This window comes from Danaus plexippus, chromosome 27 (genome assembly GCF_018135715.1).
Source record: "Danaus plexippus chromosome 27, MEX_DaPlex, whole genome shotgun sequence".
NCBI classification, from domain to species: domain Eukaryota; kingdom Metazoa; phylum Arthropoda; class Insecta; order Lepidoptera; family Nymphalidae; genus Danaus; species Danaus plexippus.
In genome coordinates this window covers 2,044,882-2,062,305 of record NC_083555.1, presented here as the reverse complement: position 1 = coordinate 2,062,305, position 17,424 = coordinate 2,044,882, and the positions used below count along the sequence as shown (strand labels likewise).

At 32.0% G+C, this 17,424-nt stretch overlaps 1 protein-coding gene across 1 annotated transcript; it reads left to right on the top strand.

Moving 5' to 3' along the window:
* The first annotated feature begins 1,833 nt into the window (after positions 1–1,833).
* LOC116775792 (dentin sialophosphoprotein-like) lies at positions 1,834–17,238 on the top strand. The gene is made up of 31 exons (XM_061524973.1): positions 1,834–1,854; positions 2,120–2,158; positions 4,996–5,037; positions 5,268–5,309; positions 5,921–5,962; positions 6,097–6,138; positions 7,270–7,311; positions 7,476–7,517; positions 7,682–7,723; positions 7,888–7,929; positions 8,094–8,135; positions 8,300–8,341; positions 8,506–8,547; positions 8,697–8,738; positions 11,730–11,771; positions 11,921–11,962; positions 12,112–12,153; positions 12,303–12,344; positions 12,494–12,535; positions 12,685–12,726; positions 12,876–12,917; positions 13,775–13,813; positions 14,239–14,280; positions 15,711–15,752; positions 15,840–15,857; positions 15,940–16,068; positions 16,183–16,233; positions 16,302–16,349; positions 16,419–16,529; positions 16,879–16,953; positions 17,122–17,238. Exons 1-31 carry the CDS (start codon positions 1,834–1,836, stop codon positions 17,227–17,229), a joined length of 1,521 nt encoding a protein of 506 aa, XP_061380957.1. The 3' UTR covers positions 17,230–17,238.
* The last annotated feature ends 186 nt before the right edge of the window (positions 17,239–17,424 follow it).

The window sequence follows — 17,424 nt, the reverse complement described above, 5'->3', positions numbered from 1 at the left end:
TTTATATGACCCTGATCTAAAAAGAATGTACTTCTTTAAAATATTCAGTATATTAGATAGTTTAATATTTATATTGTCGTAGATTATTTCAAAGTACTATTCGTTGTCTAAGAACCTGACAAGATTCATTGACTTTGACATAAAAACTAACCACTCATGCTATGCTTTTTAGATTGAAAGCAATAAAATATTAATTAAAAACATTACTTCTAAAGCCATAACGTATCGTAATCTATAGTACTTGACTTTGTTTCTTTTTTATATAATGAAGTTTATTATAATCGTAGCTTTTAGTTTATTATATAATTTTTATTGCGAGGTAAATATAATATTTCTTATATGATCAATATGGGTGTATATGTAATTATTAACAGTGGATTTTTACACTGATTAGATATTATCTTTTACCCGCACGGGTTCTCTTATATAAAAACTAGGTTTAATATAAGATTGAGAAAAATATCGTGGTTAGTGTTATCATCTGAAACATATTTTTAATGAAAAACGGTTGTACTAGGCATATCTTTTTAAATTAGTATGTTATGTTTTAAAATTATGATAATTTATCTTTTATCTTTTGGCTTTAATACTAATTTTTCACCACATTAAGACTAGATACATAATATCTATCGAAAAAAAATCTACCAATATTTTTATCTATATTCGATTCCTCCTTTTGCTGTCCCTGAAAACAAATCAACGTTCCTCCTATATGAAAAAAACTTTGTATATTTTGTACCTTTTATATAATTTATAATTTTACTTTTTTTTTTGAAACCATGATAAATGATTACATGACTTTTATTAAGGCAATACTAAATTGAGTAATAGTTTATTGAATTAAAATATAGAATGCTTAATTCATCGACACGAAGTCAATATTAGCTTAATTGGTGAAACGGAACGTTATTTTACGAAGGTTGCTGGTTCAATCAGAAGTTTCGGTAGTTGTTGGTTCAAATTCTTTTCCTGTCGATGAATTTTTCATTCTCTACTTTCCATTGGTATTTTAATCGTTATATTGGAAAATAAATAAATGCATCATTTCAATCAAAAGAGTTTAGTAAAATAGAACTGTCAATAACAAAAGGCCTTGATAAAATAGGCCATAGAAATTACACAGATTATAAAAAAATAGGAAGTTAGGACTACTCCTTAAAGTTTTAAAACATTGGCAAATATGTATAGAATGGAATGTAATTTTATAAGTTGTTTATTCAACGTTGTTTAAATGTTGTCAATGTTATAAAGAATATTTTAATTAAAGATATGATGTTTATGTTTTTTTAGGTTGCTGCAGAGCCTAGAGATGACACGGATGAGGCAAGTTATTAAAAAACTTTGATTATTTATATTTATTATTATTTTGCAGATAAATAAACGTTGATATCTTTTAATTAATTAAGTTAAAGTAAATTTTCTTGCATGGAATACCCGATAAGACAATTTAATTATTACTTAGTCTTGCTATAAATTTTGTTAGAAATATTTTTTTTTTATTATAAGAAACGTGTTTTACTAATGAAGTGTATTGTTAATATTAATATAAAACCATTATAAACATAAAAAAAAACTATAGGGGTTTATCTCCATTGGAAACAAAACAGTGCATTTATTGATTATATTTATCTTTATTTTTATAGTGTTATCATCGAACCCATCTTAGGACATTAATATCTTGTGCGTTAGGAACGAGCTTGCCCAAACCATTAAATTATGACAAAGCGATTTAATGTATTGATTGGAAAAACATTCTAAAATAATAAAATATAAATGAAAAAAATGCACCTTATATTTTAAAGCATTATAGAAACTGCGAGGACTTGATGAGTCATGGGGTACAGCAAACAGATTGTTAATTTTAAAAAACTAATAACATTTATATTATATAATGTTATACATATTGCAATATATTCTAAGCTGTTTATAATCAAAAATTTAATTACCTAATCCACAAACCAAAAAAAATATTCCATATCTGTATTTGGCGGTATTTTATCTAAAATATGTGAATGAGAATTAATAAATAACGAAGTTTAATTAAAAGTTGATTCTATAAGAATACACAATTTATGCGTTCTAATATTTCAAACTGACGAAAGTTATATTATATTTTCAGGTTAACACTTATTTCACTGATGAAGAAAGAAAAGAAAGGGTATGAAATACGTATTCAGATTTTGGATTTCCATGGTGGATTGTGTAAAGAAATATATTTTGTCTAGTTCGGTATAACTTTATAAAGATTTTTATCCCTAATTTGAGGTATGTTATTGGTAAATGGCAACATTAGTCTTAACTACAAAACCCTACTATTCCTTTGTTTAAAAAAATATAAACACAGTAAAAGCATGGGAATTTCGTACGAGATCTGATAATATTTAATAACTTTTATGTAGGCATTTTCGTTAACACTAGGAGAACACTGAGGATTCATATCATTTTAAAGAGGAAATCTTGATTGCATTATATAAGTTAATATATAATGATTTATGAGATTTTCCACATTTTCAGCTCAGCGGAAAATTAACGGACACTGAAATCAAAGAAAAGAGGATATGTTATTTATTTTGAGTGTTTAATATCAAAGCCAACGAGGCTTTTGAAACGAAACATTTCTTGTCTTTATTCTCTTTTTCTTCCCGATTCTTAAAGATTAAATTACCTATTTACTAGTAAATGGCAACATTACTATTATAAAAGATAAGGTATCAAATTCAATTTTAGATTTTAAATGTTAGAATTATCATTTTGAAATTGGAAAATATTTTCCTTGTTATTCGTAATTTTTATGACATTTATATGATGTAAGTCATGTCTTGGGCCACAGACTCATTTACCACCAGTAAGAAAAAATTATATCTCTCGTAATTATACCTTTGATCTCTTTGATCTATAGTCTTTACGGTTGTTTTAAGATTTGATCCGAATTCACAACTCCAAGGCCTACGTTGTGCAGGGTGCTTGGTTGTAAACACACATATTTTTTCATACCAAAGGTCGCAAACGAGCACACGGCCTACTTTGTGGAAGGTAGGTGCCGTCGACCATGGACATCTGCAACATAAGTTATATTGTGGATGCGTTGCCAACCTTGATTGTGGGTGAGGAAAGGGGGAATTGGGGGGGGGGAAAGGGAAAGCCATTGAAGCCTACTACACGCCGATCTTCTGAGAGAGTGTGGTACTTCCTCGGTCGAACCAGCCCATATTAAATATGTTAAACCAGGGAAGCTCCAACGTACCTACTGGGTGAATATTATCTAGAGATGACCTGATGTAGATTTTCGGCAAGGAGTGGTTAAGGTCCACTCAAATCCCAGACCAAGACCACACTGGCATAGAGAGTCTGGTTATATTATTCGGTTAAAAATGTATGGTCTCGTTCAATTTCAGTCTTTTTTATTTATCTATATACCCTCACAAACATGAAAAAAGAAACGAAGTAAGTTTTAACATTACATCAGAGGTGTGCACTCAGCTCACCACTATTCAGTTATTAATAAGGTGCACTTTCTATTTTTGAGTCTTTCTATCTTTGACTGTTAAGTCTCTTCCCGCTTATAAAGGACTGCCAGACATTTACAATATGCAGCCATTTGCCTGGATCCGCTGTGGACAATAGATCAAGACAGATACACCATTTAAGTGTTTTTTCCTTCGGGAAATCGTCTGGTTTAGTTTGCATGGACATATCTTTTATTTGGTATTAGTGATTATTGGCCGTGGTAAAGCTGAAAAAAAATAAAGTTGGCGTGTATTTTTTGGGTAGCCCCCGAAATTGCAAAACTCTGATTTTCAGTTAGTTAAAAGTAAGCCTTTGATAAAGTGGACAAGTCCCACAAAAGGAAATTAAAGAAGTCTAAGTACGATCGTTGGCCATTCGGTTTAAAGACATTTATTTCTCATAAAGAACACAAAAGTTCACTTATAATAAGAAATTACAATAATTTTGCTTGAGGGTACATTTAAAAGTCTGCCTTATGAATTATATACAGTAAAATGAAATGTTGTGGGTAGTTATATTACACAAACATGTTTAGGTAGGGGTTACATTAACTTATAAATTATTTTGCACATATTCCATTACACGTTTTTTGAATATAGGAAAACTCTTGCTATTAATGATTAAGTCTGATAATTTATTATAAATTTGAACTGCTTCAAATAAAATGTTTTTCTTTCCATAGTTGGTTCTGGTTTTTGGAAGTTCTAGTTTATTACGTTTTCTAGTGTGGTATGTATGTGTTTTATTATGAAAGTGTAATTGTAAATGTGTTTTATTTGTTATTATTTTTCTAATCAACATGCAGGTTTTTAAAGTGTATAATTGATTTATATTAAGAAATTTTGTTTTTTTTTATATATAATTCAACGGATGGCGTCATATAATCATATTTATAAAGAACTTTAATAATTTTATTTTGTAAAGTTTGTAATGACTTTATGTTAGACTTCGCAGCAGTTCCCCATATTTCAATAAGATATTCGATATGAGGTTTTACTAAAGAATTATAAATAATAGGACGAATTGTATTAGGTATACATAAGGAAATTTCACGCAGTGCTCCTATCAAAGGGGATATTTTATTTTTAAGATGATCAATATGATATTGCCAGGTTAACTTGCTATCCATTATAAGACCTAAATATTTTTCATGATCAGTTTTATTTATTGGCTCGTTAAAAATTGTTAGCTGGTCATGATTTGGTATATTTTTATTGATTGTTTATTATTATGGATTGAAACCACCTCCTCTATTATCTTGCAATCTTCTGACTACTTTTAATATTAGTTTTGTATGTGATGAAGGTGATGCGGTTAGAGTATTATTATTTTTTTGCCCAATGAATGAATTAAAATTGAAATTTTATTAAAGATCCAATAATGGGCAATTTTGATGTAGGTATTTTCTCTACATGACGAGAATAATCTAGCATCAATTAATGTATGCCTAAAATTTAAGAACTTAGAAGGGTTTTATTTTATTTTCAGTTCAGAGCACAGTTCACAGACACTGAAGACAACGACAAGAAGGTATAAAACCCATTTTAAAATATTGTATCATATAGTTTAGCGCACGTTAGATAGAGGCCCCTTAAACCTACACCTGGGTTGCAAGTCCCAGGCACTGTTGAATCTCCCCTCCCTGCAACACGATGGACCCGGCACCTGCACGGTGAATTCATTGAATGCTGAGCGGTTTCGTCTCGTTAATGATTATCTAATATCTCGACACTAATAAAAGTTTACTTTCACATTTTCAGTTAAAGGCAGAATTCACAGATGCTGAAAGCAGGGATAAGCCGGTATGTAATTCATTTTCAGATTTCGCATATTAAAGTTCCCTTTTAAGAAATAAAATTTTGATGTTACATTAAATAGTTGCTTAGTTTTAAATTATTAGTCTCCTATAAGGCAAATTGAATCACAAGGTGGTAGAGCCCAGCTGTGGTGAGTAACTACAGTTTGAACATGGGCTGGCTGGCCCGAAGTGCCACCCTCTCACAGAAAATCGGCGTGAGGTAGTCATTAATGACTGCGTTTCGTCCGATGAGTGAGAGAGCCGATTACCCTTACCCTGTTCCCACCCTTCCCTGCCATTCCCTTATTCCCACGCTTCTCTTTCCTTCAACAACCATGGTTGGCAATGCGCCTGCAACAGAGATGTTGCGGATTTCCATGGGCGACGGTGACTACTGCCCATCAAGTCGGCCGTTGGCTCGTTTGCCACCTGTCACATAAAAAAAAAAATAGAAGAAATTCCAAATTGTGGAGTAAATTGCCAGATCCAGATCGAATTTATATCATTTGCGACCTGTGAAAAACGTAAACTTTGAGCGGACGGACTATTGCCTTTAGTCAATTAATGATTTTCTGATATTACCAAACTTATCAAGGTCTCTAATTATATTTTCAGTTTATAGGACAATTTACGGACATTGAGCAAAACGACAAGAAGGTATAAAACTCATTGTAAAGTTTGATAATAATATCTATTATTATGTAATCAATCTAAAAAATATTTTTTTATTGCCTATCTATTATTAGACACCTAATATGACGATACTTATGAGTTCACTGTCACATTTCCAGTTTATTTCAAAATTCACCGATAATGAAAGCAACGAAGAAAAGGTATGAAATACATTTTTCCATTTTTTTCATAGCTTTTGAATAGAAGCATATCTTATTTTTAGTTCTTTATTGATTCCTAAAAGTTTATCCAATTCTTTGGAGTATACGACTGGTGAAACAAAAATGTCCAATACTCCAGTCAATGTAGACAAGAATAGTAGACAAATACATTCGTTTCCTATTACAAAAGAAGTTTTAAAAGTTCCCATCGACTCGTGTCGAATCGACTCTATGTGTGCTTCAAAATTTATTCACGGTGAAAGGTCACAATTTGAAGTTTTATGATTTTTTTCGAAAATAGTATGTTTTATCGGAAAAAGACAAAGATGTACATCTAAAAATTTACCAGACTACAATATTAGTCTTAAGTCCAAAACAACGATTATCATTTATTCTCAGATAAGTTTAACTTCCCAAAAAGGTTAAGTACTTGTGAAACTTCATTTTTTGATATATGAATGACTAATTTGTAATTATATTTATATAGGAAATATTTTTTTTGGTATTTAATTAAATATCCGATAGTAAGCAACTTCATATCGGTATTTTCTCTGTAGAAGAGAAAAACTAGGACCATAGTCCAGTCAAACAAAGTTGGTATTTTTGGCACATGTGAACTTATTATGACAGCAAAGCACATTATAAATATTAAGTGACACAATTTATTGCATTCATTACTCACATTCATTTAATTCAACATATTTTGTTAATTTATACGCTTTACATTTTAAATATCGTGAAAAAAAATTCATGTAATTTTATAATACTAAGATTACAGTAAAATCTATTATATTTAAATCAATTGTCTCATCAATATAAATACGAAAATTTTATGTTAATTGACACAGAACTTAAGACTAAGATTTTAAGACTTTCGAAAATTGTTGTTTTTATTGCTTTTAAATGTTAATAACTTAAGTTAAAAAATTATATTTTATAATAAGTTGTAAGATTATAAAATTTTTGATGTCATCATACATTAGTAAGACGAGTAAAAGATTTTAATTGTATGCAAATTACGGCCTGTCAGGAAGGCAATCTTGGAGCGGCCGGACTATTAATGATTAATTAATTAATGATTATATTATCTATTATTGACAAACTTTTCAAGGTTTCTTATTATACTTTCAGTTTATAGCACAATTCACAGATACTGAGGATAAAGACAAGAAGGTATAAAACTCATTTACAGATTTTGTATGTCACATTAAGATTTGGAAAAGACACACCTGTCAGGAACGCAATCTTGGAGCGGCCGGACTATTAACGATTAATTAATTAATAATTTTATTATCTATTATTGACAAACTTTTTAAGGTTTCTTATTATATTTTCAGCTTTTAGCACAATTTACGGATTCTGAGGATAAAGACAAGAAGGTATAAAACTCATTTACAGATTTTGTATGTCACATTAAGATTTGGAAAAGACACACCTGTCAGGAACGCAATCTTGGAGCGGCCGGACTATTAACGATTAATTAATTAATAATTTTATTATCTATTATTGACAAACTTTTTAAGGTTTCTTATTATATTTTCAGCTTTTAGCACAATTTACGGATTCTGAGGATAAAGACAAGAAGGTATAAAACTCATTTACAGATTTTGTATGTCACATTAAGATTTGGAAAAGACACACCTGTCAGGAACGCAATCTTGGAGCAGCCGGACTATGAACGATTAATTAATTAATAATTTTATTATCTAATATTGACAAACTTTTCAAGGTTTCTTATTATATTTTCAGCTTTTAGCACAATTTACGGATACTGAGGATAAAGACAAGAAGGTATAAAACTCATTTACAGATTTTGTATGTCACATTAAGATTTGGAAAAGGCACACCTGTAAGGAACGCAATCTTGGAGCGGCCGGACTATTAACGATTAATTAATTAATAATTTTATTATCTATTATTGACAAACTTTTTAAGGTTTCTTATTATATTTTCAGCTTTTAGCACAATTTACGGATACTGAGGATAAAGACAAGAAGGTATAAAACTCATTTACAGATTTTGTATGTCACATTAAGATTTGGAAAAGACACACCTGTCAGGAACGCAATCTTGGAGCGGCCGGACTATTAACGATTAATTAATTAATAATTTTATTATCTATTATTGACAAACTTTTTAAGGTTTCTTATTATATTTTCAGCTTTTAGCACAATTTACGGATTCTGAGGATACAGACAAGAAGGTATAAAATTCATTTACAGATTTTGTATGTCACATTAAGATTTGGAAAAGACACACCTGTCAGGAACGCAATCTTGGAGCGGCCGGACTATTAACGATTAATTAATTAATAATTTTATTATCTAATATTGACAAACTTTTCAAGGTTTCTTATTATATTTTCAGCTTTTAGCACAATTTACGGATACTGAGGATAAAGACAAGAAGGTATAAAACTCATTTACAGATTTTGTATGTCATATTAAGATTTGGATAAGAAACACCTATCAGAAACTTAATGTTGCAGAGGCCAGACTATTAATGATTATATTATCTAATATTGACAAACTTTTCAAGATTTCTTATTATATTTTCAGTCTATAGCACAATTCACGGATGCTGAGGATAAAGACAAGAAGGTATAAAACTCATTTACAGATTTTGTATGTCATATTAAGATTTGGAAAAGACACACCTATCAGGAACTTAATGTTGGAGAGGCCACACTATTAATGATTATATTATCTAATATTGACAAACCTTTCAAGGTTTCTTATAAAAAATAAGACAATTCTTTCAAGATAAAAATGAGGAGGAAAAAACGGGAATTAATAAAAAATCTACGTATAGCCAAAGCCCTAGGCGACAATCACCTTAGTCATCAACTAACTAGGGCGTTAAGATCAATTCTAAAATTAATTCAAGGAAGATCGGCGCAAACCGCAGAAAATCGCGATAATTTTGACCGGGCGAAACAGGAAGTAGATTTTGATAAAAACCCTTTTGAGTATTCGGAAACTATTTTTGAGAAAGAACGCGGATAGCTTCTCTTGACCAACGAACAAATTTACGATCATTTTAAGAGCTCATACGAAGTGCCTAAAAGTGTAAGACTCTATACGGATCCCAACGAACAAAAACCTGGAATTCCTCGTTTCGATTTCCACGGCATTCCACCAACGCTAGATGAGATAAGTATTTAGATAAAGAAAAAATCGTCTAAATCTGCGCCGGGACCCGATGTTATCCCATATATAGTCTTTAAAAAATGTCCATCGGTTCGTAAACATCTCACATATATATACGATAAAATATGGTCAATTAAGCAAATCCCGGAGTGCTTCGGGAAGGCAATTTTCGTCCTCATTCCCAAAAAAGATCGAGTCACAGATCCGAAAGATACTAGACCGATAGCCTCAACAAATACTATATCCAAAATCTTTTTCTCAGTTCTACAAACGAGAATGACGCGATTCATGCTCAGCAACAGGTATTTTAGGCCAAATCACCAGAAAGGGTTTTTACCCGGAATTTCTGGATGCCTAGAACACAACACTTTGCTGTCGGAGAATTTAAAATATACTAGGAAAAGCGAGAGGCAAATTACAGTTTGTTGGATAGACTTAGAGAACGCGTTCGGGTCGATACAACACGAATTGATGCTATTCGCGCTGAGATGGTACAACTTTCCGCCCCTAGTTAGTAATATGATCGCGTCGTATTACTCAAAATTAAAGTTTTCTATAACAACTAAAGAAGGCCATTCAAAAACTTTTAGTTACGTTGTAAGACTATTTCAAGGTTGCTGTTTGTCTCCAATTATATTTAATATTGTAATTAACATCTTAGTAGATAAATTAACCAGCAACGAGAAAAAATGGGGGTATCGGTTCAAGTTTAATAATAAATACACGGAATCCATTTTAGCCTTCGCTGACGATCTCGCAATACTGACACGTAACCCCAAACACTGTCAAGTACTATTAGATGAAGTGGATAGATTCTGTGAGTGGACCGATGGTTTGAGGACAAAACCAAGTAAATGTCACTGTCTGTGTCTCGGTATTCGGAGTACAAGATACACCTCATACGATCCGGCATTATCGTTAGGCGGTCAATGCATTTCTACGGTTACAGAAAATGCAACATTTAAATTTCTCGGTCGGAAGATTGATAACATAGGTCGTACTCCATCTCTAGAAGGTATAGTAGATAGCTTTTTAAACGATCTCAACAAGGTAGATAGCCAACAGATCAATAACGTTAAAAAAGCTTGGATCTACGATAATTATCTAACTTCAAGTTTAAATTGGCCTTTCCTTGTTTATGATTTTAATAAAACCCTTTTGTCAAAGTTAGATGCAGGCGTCATAAAGATGTTGAAGTTGTGGCTCGGGCTCGCGCTAACGGCTGATTCATCGGCTTTATTTAGGGATCGCAATAGTTTTGGGATGAGTCTAAAAAGGCCATCGGAGCTCTATAAACACCTGAGAGTTTCCAAGAGATACATCCTGGGGAAATCCCAGGATGACGTCGTTACATCGCTCCCAAAAGACAAAGATGCCCCAGAGCTAGAGTCAAGGCTTCAATTCCACAAGCAGTTTATGATAGGAGCGCAAAGTAACAGAGTAGGGTTAGGATCAAGTAAGAAGGTCCAAGGTACGGATATATTGAAGTCTTTTATTCGGCAAGACGAGAATGATAAATATAAGATCCATGCAATAAGTTTAGAAATGCAGACCGAGTGGTTAGACATAGGAGATACTTGCATCCCATTAGCACTAAAATGGTGCACCTTAATCCATGATTGGTCGCCAGCATTGCTAAAATTTTATCTCAATGCGTTCCAAAATACTCTCCCAGATCAGAGTAATTTAGTAAGATGGGGTAAAGGTCCCGAAAAGACTTGCTATATCTGTGGGAAGGCAGTTGGAACTGCTAGGCATTTGTTGGTGGGATGTAAGGTACTCCTCGATAGCGGTCAATACTCGCGTCGTCACGATAGGGTTCTGGAAATCATACGTGAAGCGGTTAGTCTTTCGGTAGCCAGAGCGCAAAAGGAAATAACCACAAACGAGCGATCAGTAGGTTTTGTGAGAGAGGGCACTAGGGCTATGAAAACAAATTTCAAGACTTACTCCATCCTTAAAGCGGCTACGGATTGGACTATAATGATGGATACGTGTGAAAAACAATACAAAATCCCCGAGGATATTTGTGCGTCGGCCTCCAGACCAGACATATTTATGTATTCGCGAATCTTAAAGCGCGTTGTGATGATAGAGCTTACGGTTCGTTGGGAAACCAACATCCCCAAAGATCATACCATCAAGGTCAACAAATATTACGAGTTCACAAACGAACTCACATCAGAACTCACATCAATTCGTTCTTGGAACGTACTTCGAAGGCAGCCCTAGTAGGTTCTTTTCAAATATGGTTAGGTAGGGAGAGGAGCTTGGACAGTGGTGGTGAGCGTTTAACGCGCTTTAGTTAGGGGCCCCTTAAACCTACACCTGGGTCGCAAGTCCCAGGCACTGTTGAAGCTCCACTCCCTGCAACGCAATGGACCCGGCACCCGCACGGTAAATCCATTGAATGCTAAGAGGTTTCGTCTCGTCTATTTTCAGTTCATATCACACTTCACGGATACTGAGGATAAAGACAAGAAGGTATAAAACTCATTTACAGATTTTATATGTCACATTAAGATTTGGAAAAGACATACCTATCAGGAACTTAATGTTGGAGAGGCCACACTATTAATGATTATATTTACTAATATTGACAAACTTTTCAAGATTTCTTATTATATTTTCAGTCTATAGCACAATTAACGGATGCTGAGGATAAAGACAAGAAGGTATAAAACTCATTTACGGATTTTGTATGTCATATTAAGATTTGGAAAAGACATACCTATCAGGAACTTAATGTTGGAGAGGCCAGACTATTAATGATTATATTTACTAATATTGACAAACTTTTCAAGATTTCTTATTATATTTTCAGTCTATAGCACAATTAACGGATGCTGAGGATAAAGACAAGAAGGTATAAAACTCATTTACGGATTTTGTATGTCATATTAAGATTTGGAAAAGACATACCTATCAGGAACTTAATGTTGGAGAGGCCACACTATTAATGATTATATTTACTAATATTGACAAACTTTTCAAGATTTCTTATTATATTTTCAGTCTATAGCACAATTAACGGATGCTGAGGATAAAGACAAGAAGGTATAAAACTCATTTACGGATTTTGTATGTCATATTAAGATTTGGAAAAGACATACCTATCAGGAGCTTAATGTTGGAGAGGCCACACTATTAATGATTATATTTACTAATATTGACAAACTTTTCAAGATTTCTTATTATATTTTCAGTCTATAGCACAATTAACGGATGCTGAGGATAAAGACAAGAAGGTATAAAACTCATTTACGGATTTTGTATGTCATATTAAGATTTGGAAAAGACATACCTATCAGGAACTTAATGTTGGAGAGGCCACACTATTAATGATTATATTTACTAATATTGACTAACTTTTCAAGATTTCTTATTATATTTTCAGTCTATAGCACAATTAACGGATGCTGAGGATAAAGACAAGAAGGTATAAAACTCATTTACGGATTTTGTATGTCATATTAAGATTTGGAAAAGACACACCTATCAGGAACTTAATGTTGGAGAGGCCACACTATTAATGATTATATTATCTAATATTGACAAACTTTTCAAGATTTCTTAATATATTTTCAGTCTATAGCACAACTCACGGATGCTGAGGATAAAGACAAGAAGGTATTAAACTCATTTAAAGATTTTGTATGTTATTGTAAACTTTTAGTAAGAAACATATCTCGCTTCTATTTATGTTCTGCTTCCCAAACAATTTAAATCTAGATCGGATAAACAACAAGATTGATGCCGGAATTGTCTCTACACTAAGCGAACACTGGCGATTATAAGTTTACTCATTTAAACAATAAATTGATTGCCTTAAATCTATTAATATACATTTAATCTTTAAGAGCTTATGAGAGTTATGAGCTTCTATCACATTTTCAGTCAAAAGCAAAATTCACGGATAATGAAGATAATAAAGTGGTGTGGTATTCTTTCACAGATTTTGTATGTCATAGTTAGCTTTTGCGAGGAAACAGATGTTACTTCTAATTCTTTAGTGCTTCGTAAAAGTATAAACATGTTTACAAGGATTTAACAGTGTACCCAAAACAAGTTACTTTTAACTAGATATTTCTTCTAAAATATGGTAATAAATAATAATAGGGATCATTAGGTAACATATCTAAACGAAAAGCGTTGATTGACTTAGATATATTGGTGTACCTACACCTAATGTTAAGATACTAATCAGAGCTTACCATGACATTTTGAGTATGAAAAAAAAACTTAAGCAAACAAGAGAAGGTATGAAAAATATTTTTAGATTTTCCACATTAGACTTTGCTATTGTAAAATGGTTTATTTAGGCTTCCAGCTCTTTCTTGCTTTCTGAAAGTTTGTCTTCCTAACTTGAGATATATTATTTTTATTTGCAATATTGTACATTATAAATAAATACATCGAAACTTATATTATTCTAAAAATTCTAAGAAACGAAAAGATTTAGAAAATTTTATTATTACTATTCGCAGAATCATGCGCAAGTCACGGACAATGAACACAATGAAGAGGTTTGAAACAATTTTTATGGCTGTGTTAGCTCTTCGTTTAAATCTTCCAAAAAATCCATTAAGTCTTGGGGTTTTAATTAAGTGTAGCTACTAAAATTTTGAAATGTATTTATGTTTTGACCAAGTCAAAGACTATTTCAATGCATACGTCATTTAATTCTTCTATAGTTGTAATGTTTTACTTTGATACTTGGCACTCCTATATACAAAACAAAACACCTTCATCTCGCTGAAAAAGATCCCGTGAGTTTATTTTTAATCAAGAAGGAGTTTACTTCAGTATCAGATTAAGCTTGTAACATGTACCCACCACTTTATATGCGGGTTATTCTACCACCAGATCTATGTTATTGGTAATATAATAAAAAAGCACGTATTATATGAAAGGTAAATTTTGTTATTAAATGTACAATTATATATTTCAGTTACATAAAGAAGTCACAGATACCGAAAAAAATGATAATAAGGTATGAAGGTAATTTTCAGATCTTGCTTTTAGTTTTTCAATGCTTTTCTGTAAATACACATATCTTTTTAATTGGGGATTATTCGTAAATGACAATATTAAAACACCTTTCACCAGCAAACTTAAACTGTAAGCGAAACCACAGATCTAAAGCGAAATAAGTCAGAGGAATACAATAAAAAAGACAGTGAATATGTAAAAAACGTCTGCGTTCCAAGAATTTCATTCAATTTTCATATTATCGTTATTAGAAGGCTTATTAGCTGGAGCGGAGACTAACACTGTTGATGGGTAGATAATTAATAGCCGCGATTAAAGCTGAATTGACGTAACTGTTTCACAGATAAATTTTTTAGGGCCCCAACGCTAACTAGTCTTCTATAGCATGCAAACTCTTTGTAGAAAAGTATTATTTCTTAATACTAAACGTAATAATATACGTTTCACATACTCAGCGCATATTGTACAATTTGTCGCAGGTCGTGTTCTTACAATCATACAGAATATTATTGTAGTCAAACTTCCGAGGACAAGAGGCTTAATTTCGTCTTTAAATTTTGACTACGCACTGTCACTGATAGCCCGTTCATCTAGTCGTGTTTTGGCGTGGCCCTTCTTTTGTCTAACACAATTCCAAACGTGACAAACATTCTTGATCCTTCCAGCTGTTGGCAGTCATAGGACGGCGTCTGACCACTTTAGTAAATGTCATGTATGGATGGGTCAAAGGTGGACACGTTATTGTCACTCGACTTAAGTGGCCTAAATGACTTAATAGGTCGTGCCAGAATGGAAATAGACGACTTTGAATTAACGTTTCACCGTTTCAGTCTTTCTTAGAATTTATTCAAAACATCCTAAAGCGAGTTACTACCGTTCCAAAGAACACGAGTGATCGTTAAAGAGGCTGCCTGTCTCGATCTACAAGTTCTCTGAATTATTCTGGCTACGAAACTTGCGTGCCGATAGCCTCCTTGACCTATCAAATGACTCGAAGTATACCCTACACTGCCTATGCAATTTGTTTTCCCAGCAATCATTAATAGAAAAATGTTAATAGACCACAGTCCCGCAACATTTCGCAAACAATTTAAACAGAGATAATTACTTTTTCCTTTGCCAACAGAATTAAATAAGGTCTTTTTTCCACTTCTGAATTTTGGAATTAGGGTCGAAATATGTAAAAATAAAATGAGTAGGTATTTCATTCCAAATAATCACTTGAAAACATCAGGATGAGAAAATGATTAAAAATCTACTTATAGATTAAAAGCCTTATAACTACCCACTTAAACAACGAAGTCTTTGAGCCCACGACGAGTGGCGAACCAAAAAGGTTACAGTAGTCGGGCTGTAGTTACCACATTTATATCATTGTTTTAGGGTGTTCCTTAACACATCAACATATTATAGGGAGTTTAATGTTTGCAGGCAGAAAATGAAGCCACGGATAAAAAAAGCAATAAAAAGAAGGTATTTCCAAAAATATACAGATATCTTTATTGAATATTATATATCATTAGGTATATATTTTTATATGAAAATATTTTTAATTTACAGAAGAAAGACGATTACCAGGTTATATCAACGTATATACAATAATATTGTTATTATAATTATGTTCATTGTTGCTTTAATGTTTATTTGTCAACTACGTTAGGAGAACCTTTTCAAAAATTTTCCGATGGGTGAAATCTCAGACCTCTTTGGGACCAACCAACACTACAACATTCCCTCCAATTATCAAGATTTCGGAAGACGTTTTGTACCTCAATATCTATATACTAAAGTAAATATTATTTTCGTATTTTAAAACAGTGAATAGTTTAACAAAAAAAAAGTTTTAATTAAATCAGACGAATAAATAAAGTAAATTTCAAATCAACCTAATATTTTTTTATAGAAGAAGAGTTTAGACGAACTGGCGGAGGAAAAACTACATGATGATGTTCAGGTAATAAAAGACATAATATTTATGTAATATTAAAGTTATAAATAAATAATATTAATAAACTTTTACAGCAATTTATTGAAGATAGGGAAAAGGATAAGGAAATAGTACCAGTTAAGGTATGGCGTTACATAATTAAGATTTAGAACGTTATTTGAGGATAAAAATTATAAGTACCTAATTTACAGGCTCCACCAGAATTTGTCCTCAAGATAGCTAAGACGTCAGCAATTTTAGAAAAATCTAAGCCTGTTAATCCATCAGACGAGTTTATACAGAAGGACATACTGAGATCTGGGGTAAAAGACCATCCTTAACATGTAAAAATTTACACAATTTTTTTGCAAGATCTCTTTGGTAAAAAGCAAGTTGTGAACAAAAGTTTAATTATAATGAAATCTATGACTTTGGCAATTTTCATTAAATGAAAGCGATATTTACGGATCACTACGCGTTATTTTATTACTCTTCAAAATCTCACATCACGTCTGGCCGTGATCGCGGTTGCTGCAAAGTAATCGAAACGTCGGGAGTACCTATGTAGTTTTTTGAAAATAATAAAGTAACGCGTAGATCAGGAATACTTATAATTTAAACTTAAATTAAACTTATATTTTCGGATTACTGATTCCTGATATTTGTCAACAGAATTATTGGAATGATGTTTGGGTAGAAGAAGTAAATCCAAAGAAGTTATTGCGTACATCCCATAGCAATCAGCCCGTGAGTTAATTGATTATAATTTTTGTCAGATCACTGTTTTCATTGATTACAAATATTTTAATTTACCTGTTTTAAATTATAATTTATTGCCTAGTAAATCGAGGCTGTAATAAAGTCAATTGAGTATTTACTTCCCCATCTGCGATATATTTTTTTTTTTTGTTTCAGGAATCCGTTAAAGTAGAAATAATGCCTGGTTCAAAACTATACAGACTTGTGTCTTTACTCAAAGAAAAGTCACCGCGTCTCCTTTACGTCATAAATAAAAGTGACTAATTAAATTTATCCTGTGTTTAAATTTTTTTATCATGCCATATACAAATATGAAAACTTCCATTTTCAGTCACAATTTAAAAAATATATTATATTTAAAAGACTAAAAAGCTGGGACCATTGTACGATCAAATCGAATGATTTTTAAATTAAACCGTTACAATATTTTATCGCTTATTTTTTTTCGTGGATATATCA

Coding starts and splice junctions, on each gene's coding strand:
- LOC116775792 (XM_061524973.1), top strand. CDS start 1,834: ATGGGGTACAGCAAACAGATT. Junction 2,159..4,995: donor ATGAAGAAAGAAAAGAAAGG/GTATGAAATACG, acceptor TTTTATTTTCAG/TTCAGAGCACAGTTCACAGA. Junction 7,724..7,887: donor CTGAGGATAAAGACAAGAAG/GTATAAAACTCA, acceptor TTATATTTTCAG/CTTTTAGCACAATTTACGGA.